Source organism: Trypanosoma rangeli (genome assembly GCF_003719475.1).
Source record: "Trypanosoma rangeli strain AM80 chromosome Unknown Tra_15.4_contig_00647, whole genome shotgun sequence".
NCBI classification, from domain to species: Eukaryota; Euglenozoa; class Kinetoplastea; order Trypanosomatida; family Trypanosomatidae; genus Trypanosoma; species Trypanosoma rangeli.
In genome coordinates this window covers 1-5910 of record NW_021706397.1, presented here as the reverse complement: position 1 = coordinate 5910, position 5910 = coordinate 1, and the positions used below count along the sequence as shown (strand labels likewise).

Sequence of the window (5910 nt, the reverse complement as noted above, 5' to 3'; positions counted from 1 at the left end):
ATATATATATATATATATATATATATATATGCATAGACGACCACGTAGCAATACGGCAGAGAAGGTAAAACGGAACGAAAACAGAGAAAAGGAAAGAGAGAGAGAGAGAGAGAGAGAGAGACAACGACGAAAACAATAAAAAAAACAACAACACAACAACAACTGGTAATACGTAGAACAACACGATTAGGGAAAAAGAAAAGAAAACACACGTTTGTTTACATAGTCTTTTTACTACTTAGTTCATTTCCCTCCTTTTCCCCGTCATAACGGCTGTTCCCCAGTGTGTGGCACCCACGGGGGAGGATTCTGAGAAAACCCACGTGACGCGCACACAACAAGAGCAAAAAGCCACGAAGAAATATTACACGTAAGACCAAAGACAAACACACAAACACAAGAGCAAAAAAGGAAGGAAAGAAAACTGGTGAGGCAGTTCAACCGTCACATCACACGTCCTGCCCAAGAACAGACACAAATCTTGTTCTCATCTCTCTTATCACTCCACCCTCGTTTAAATGACCGCTGCTATTCACAAAAATGCAAAGACACTTTGAATTTCATGTACGCCACTCCCTCCTTTCCTCCCTCCCTCTTTTCATGTCTCACAGTTCGCCACCTCGGCTCAGTTTCACACATGCAGTTACCGCGGTGAACCTTTCGCCAACGCGGCCGGTGTGTGGCTTGGACTAATCGCACTGCTGCCACCCGAACTGCAGCGCTCATCAATAAGACTACCCACATTAACCTCCTTCAATTCCTCTGTGACTGCCATCGAGGGATTAGAGCTGCTGCTCCGTGACGACGAGTGCCGATGCGATGCGCTGCTCAGAAACGAGCGCAAAATATCAAGCCCAAAGCTGTGACGATTTGGAAATGACATCATCTGCGCGGCGTCAGCCTCCATCATCAAGTCAAACTCATCGCCCCCATCCATGCCACCTTCCATCGCCTCACTTCTATGCAAGGTGGACTCAACACTCCCATTTGTCGCTGCAATTCCCCCGCAGCTGCGTTGCCTGTGCACCCACTCCTGCTCCTCGGCTTCACCATTTATATGGATAACCTCCGGCGTTCTACCCGTCACAAACCCGACCGATGACAGCGACGGTTCCCGTTGTTTTTCTTGTTCTTTGTCTTTTGATGCGCCAACCCCATTGTGCACCACCAGAACAGGCGCCTCCGCGTGCTTTGTAGCTTGCCGCATATTTTTTTTTGGCTGAGAAAACGCTTGCGTCTGCGCCACCGCCACCGATGTCGTAACGAAAGCATTAACATTCGGGGTGACATTGACGCTGCTAGTCCTCTGTTTGACGGCCTCCTCATCAAGCAGCAGGGCATCATCATCCGACTGTTCCATGCGTGACGACTCATGCCTCATCATATCCATGTAGCTCACTTCAGCTGACAACGACCGCGCATCCTTCACAGCTGTCGTCTGCGGGTAGCGCTGTCGGCTACGCGCGAGCGCCAACAACGGCGTTGGCGCTTCTGGCGTGCTCAATACCTTGCGCAGTAGCACCAACATCGGGATGAGACCCACCGCACTGCATGAAAGAACCGTGTAGATGCCGTATTTTAGCTGCCCCGTCCACTGGGCCACGTATCCGCACACCATAGGGCCACTAAAGTTACCCAGAAGGTTGTACATCATCTGCGAGAAGGCAGCAGCGGCGGGGCGGAGAAGCTCAGGCACAGACGTTACCACTGTCCCGCTTCCCGGAGGAACAATGGCACCGCCACAAAACAGCACAATAGAGATAACAAACAAAAACGTCATCGTATCAGTGACGAAAATACAGATGACACTAAAAAAAGCGGCAGCAGCGCCCCACACACAAACGAAGGTAGTCACACGTCGTAGATTTCTTTGGTAGCCACCGATGCGATCAAGCAGGATACCACCCACAATGACACCAATAACAGGAGCAGTTACAACAGCACCACCAAACCCTAACATGATTGTTTTCATGGACGCATTAAATGGCTCCTCACGAAGGTACTGCGTCACAAAGTTCTGCAGTCCAGTCACCACAAAGTACAAGGAACACATGGCAAGTGTACTACACATATATTCTGTATTACAAAATAGAGGGATGCAGGAACTCCACATCAATCGCATGTTCGAATGAAGAAAATTCAAGACCCGCTCAGCCGCACTCATGTCCGCTGCAGCAAATGCAGCAACGTTTGGTGCAGATTCCGATCTATTTCGGCTGGGCCGAGCAATGGAGCGGGAGTCCACGCGCATTAAATAAGCCACGGCCGGTATTGTGAGAATACATTTGATATAAAATGCCCACTCCCAATTGACATTGGTGTACGATGGAAGAAACGCGCCACAAGTGTAACCAAGCATAATGCCAAGGGGCACTCCAGCATTATGTGAGGCCATCCAAACCGACTGACGATCACGCGGGGCAAATATGTCCACCCACACAGGCACATATACAATGACAGTCGACAAGGTGATACCAATGAAAAACCGACAAAACAGGGCAAACTCGTAATTTGTCAGTGTTGCAAAGAGAAAAGTAAATACTGTGTGCAATATAAGCGAGCCCACCAACACTTGTTTTGCGTTGTGGTGTGAAAAAAGATGACCTGAGAGTGGGCACCCAAGGATGTTGCCGAGAAAGACACTAGAAGTGAGCGTTCCCTGTCGCACCGTGCCCAGACCCCACTCCTCTGCAATGCCGTTTTCCGCCCCAAGCGCCGCACTAAATGCCCCCGAATCAAAAGACCCAATCGTCTTGAGTACAGTAAAGAGCAACAAATTACGTCGCAGCAGAGGGATGCTGATAGAAAGGTCAACGTCAAGCGGGTCCTGCGTGTTAATGCTAACCTCCAGCGTTGTTGTGGCAAACCCACCTTTCTCCGTGAGATCCCGCGCCGTGACCAACATGCTACTAGACTCCCTCTGAGTTTGTGCCCTCGGCATGCGCCCCCTCTTTTAAATGTAGCCTCGTCCCCACCACCACCGCTGCCGCCGCACGTCAGCACCTCTGATTTTCTCCCAAGCTCGCCGTAATATTATTAATACCCTTATATATATTTTAATTTACCTGTGCTCTGTCCTTTTCTATTTACTTGCTTGCCTGCACACAAACACAAACACACACATGCACATACACACACACAAAATGAGAGCAAGCTGTACTCTCTTTGCTTTTTCCCTCTTCGGGTTCTTAAATTTTACCCCCCTCCCCCAGCAAAAAAACAAAAAACAAAAACAAACAAAGCGTAATCACAACACACACACACACAAACACAATCAGCAAGCGCAGCAGCCAAAGTAATTATACTTCAAGGCGACTGTGTGTGAGAGTTCGTATGTACCCTAGCTTTTCTAGGAAATAAACCAAGGCAACACAACAACAAAGAAAGAAGGAAAGAACGAAATAAACAACAACGACAGAAAAGTTCATGCAACATGCTCGGGTTTTTGATTTTCCTCATTTTTTTGATCCACAGCGCAATGTAAATCCATACACATAAAGAAAGAAAAGTAGGCATGCAGGTCTCAAGAGGGAGGAAGGGAGAGAGAGAGAGGGAGAGAGAGAGAGAGATAGCGATATATCTAGCTACTGCGCCACTTATGTTCACGCGGCAGCTTCGTGTAGGGCATGGGATCCATTGACCGCTCGCCAGGGTCCATTGCCTCACGCTGCGCCCCGAGGCGGTAGAACTTGGGTCCCTTAAATATGGCTCCACCCTTCTTCTTTTCATAGCGCCAGTCAATGTCCCCAGTGTTTTTGTCACGCACATGAAAGTTGCCATCCATGAAGTAGTCCGTGCTCCCCTCTGCATCCAGATCATGTACAGTATTACTACCAATTCCCCACTGGAAGCTCATCGCCACTGCATTACCCTTCTGCAGAATCTGTCGGTCTGTCTCGTTACCCACCGCCATTTCACCCGCCCCCTGTCGGCTGTATTTGCGTCCCAAGACAAGGTTCAAGGGAAAGGTACGGGCATACGAGGGGTCGTACGTTTTTGCCGCATCGAGACGGGCCTGGTGAACGGCGTGGAACGGATCTTCGTACGTATCTTCGTTAATGGCGGTCCATAGTGCATTCTTCTGCGGGTGTGGTAATGGGCGTGCAATACTACGACTGTTGCTGCCGCTGTCTCCTCTTGTCATGTTCGACTCCTTCGCGGAGTGTACCAAAAGCGCCGACTCCGCATCCTCCACGCCATGCACAGACAGCTCTGCTCCATCTACAGCGTCATCATCGCTAAATCCGAAAACATTTAGAGGTCGATCTGCCGTGCGCTTCTGCTGTTGAAGCAACTCCCGACCCTCACGCTCCTCTACATCATGTTTAAACTGCGCTATCATGTCTACCAATCGTGACTTACGCTGCAAGGCCTCTTCACGTTCCTTCAACTCATACTCCGCCTGACGTTGTGCGTTGATCTCAAGCTGCCTTTCCTTTAAGGCAGCAATCACTTCGGCATTGGTCTTGCCCTTTGCTCGCATTTCAGCCGCCTCCTGCAGGAGAACGCGGCGCTGCTCTTTTTCTTTCAACTCTCTCTCCTCCTTCATTGTCTTGTAAGCCTCTATCAACTTTTCCCGCTCTTTCTCCATCTCCATAGCGGCCTTAAACCGCACCTGGGCCTGATGCAAACGTTCCACGTGACTTCGTTGCAGCTCTGTTCGCTTCGATTCATCCAGGCGTGCGTTCTGATCAAGTAGTTGTTTGTAGACCTCTGCAGCATCATCCAGCTTTTTCAAGTACTCATCATCTTTCTCTGCCTGCAACTCGGCCCAGTGCTGTTGGCCCGCCAAGCCGTACTTGGCCTTGACATTTTGCTCCACCTCCATCATGTTAAGTCTCAAAGCGTGGTAGCGATTCACCTCCTCATCCGAGACATCCGGCAGCTCCGCGCTCTGCAGCTCACTTTGCATTTCAGCACGTTTTATGGGTCCTGCAAATCGAAGTTCTCGCTTCTTTTCATACACCCACTGCATGTAGTCGCTCGGCTCACCCATCAGAGCGGCGGATATCTCACGCGCGGCGGTCTCCTGTCGAGCAGTGTCGCCGCTACGGTAGTCCGCATCAATCTGTGTCCACACCTCACGAAGCCAGACCATACGCTCTTCCAGGGCGACTTTCATCTCTCGCAGTGTTGCGGCAGTAAACTTCGCTCCCGTGGCCTTTAGACGCCGCTTCACAGCATTCTGGACCTCCGCCTTGTGCAGCTTCGCCGCAGCCGCGTATCCCCGCTCAACACGTTGATCAAACGCCTCGTAGCGCTCCTTCTGCCGCTTCTCCTTGACGTACGCATCGAAGGCGGTGTCTTCGCCCGCCTGCCATCCCTGCATGGTCGCGAACTGCTCGGCGAGACGAAGACGCCCGGAGTTGATGCCGCTGAGCAGCCACAGCGTGCGCGAGGCCCGTTGCATCGGTTTCTCTCTCAGTTTTTTTTCCTTTTTTTCTCCTCCCCTTTCTCTTTGTCCGTCACGCAACTCACACCCTCACCCTATTGCAATACATTTGGTGTGTAAAGAACCGCCCAAAACACGCACATGCGAAGAGGAAGGAAGCACAAACCACGAATAAATCAGTGATATGGGAACATTATTACAACCTGCTGCTTTCACCCGCCACTTTTTTGACTTCTCTCCCCCCCTCTCACTCGCCATACACAAGTAGAAAAGTAAAAAAGAAAATTTAAAGAAAAGAGGAACAAAAGAAAAAAACAATTGAAGTAATTAAAAAAAACACGTAATCAGTGCTCTGCGTGCTGGTTATACTCTCGCTCACTCCCACTCCTTATACGTATGTACATATGTTTGTATACTCCTCATTCATGAAAATTACATATTATAAAAAAGTATTCGTACCTATGTGCCTGCATGCCATGAAACACGCGTCGAGTGGGAGGAGGAGGAGGAGGGAGGGA

At 49.9% G+C, this 5910-nt stretch overlaps 2 protein-coding genes across 2 annotated transcripts, besides 9 other annotated features; both read right to left on the bottom strand.

The window, feature by feature from the left end:
- Nucleotides 1-30: a microsatellite.
- Nucleotides 31-94: 64 nt separating this feature from the next.
- Nucleotides 95-121: a microsatellite.
- Nucleotides 122-163: a microsatellite.
- Nucleotides 164-572: 409 nt separating this feature from the next.
- Nucleotides 573-595: a microsatellite.
- Nucleotides 596-643: 48 nt separating this feature from the next.
- On the bottom strand, nt 644-2941 carry TraAM80_09677 (transporter protein; the record flags this gene model as incomplete). Its single annotated transcript, XM_029386345.1, has 1 exon — nt 644-2941. One exon carries the CDS (start codon nt 2939-2941, stop codon nt 644-646), a length of 2298 nt encoding a protein of 765 aa, XP_029233785.1.
- Nucleotides 2942-3101: 160 nt separating this feature from the next.
- Nucleotides 3102-3141: a microsatellite.
- A 72-nt stretch (nt 3142-3213) lies between these two features.
- Nucleotides 3214-3241: a microsatellite.
- Nucleotides 3242-3248: 7 nt separating this feature from the next.
- Nucleotides 3249-3273: a microsatellite.
- A 266-nt stretch (nt 3274-3539) lies between these two features.
- Nucleotides 3540-3569: a microsatellite.
- An 11-nt stretch (nt 3570-3580) lies between these two features.
- On the bottom strand, nt 3581-5410 carry TraAM80_09676 (trichohyalin; the record flags this gene model as incomplete). The annotated part of the gene is made up of 1 exon (XM_029386344.1): nt 3581-5410. One exon carries the CDS (start codon nt 5408-5410, stop codon nt 3581-3583), a length of 1830 nt encoding a protein of 609 aa, XP_029233784.1.
- Nucleotides 5411-5887: 477 nt separating this feature from the next.
- Nucleotides 5888-5908: a microsatellite.
- Between the last annotated feature and the right edge of the window lie 2 nt (nt 5909-5910).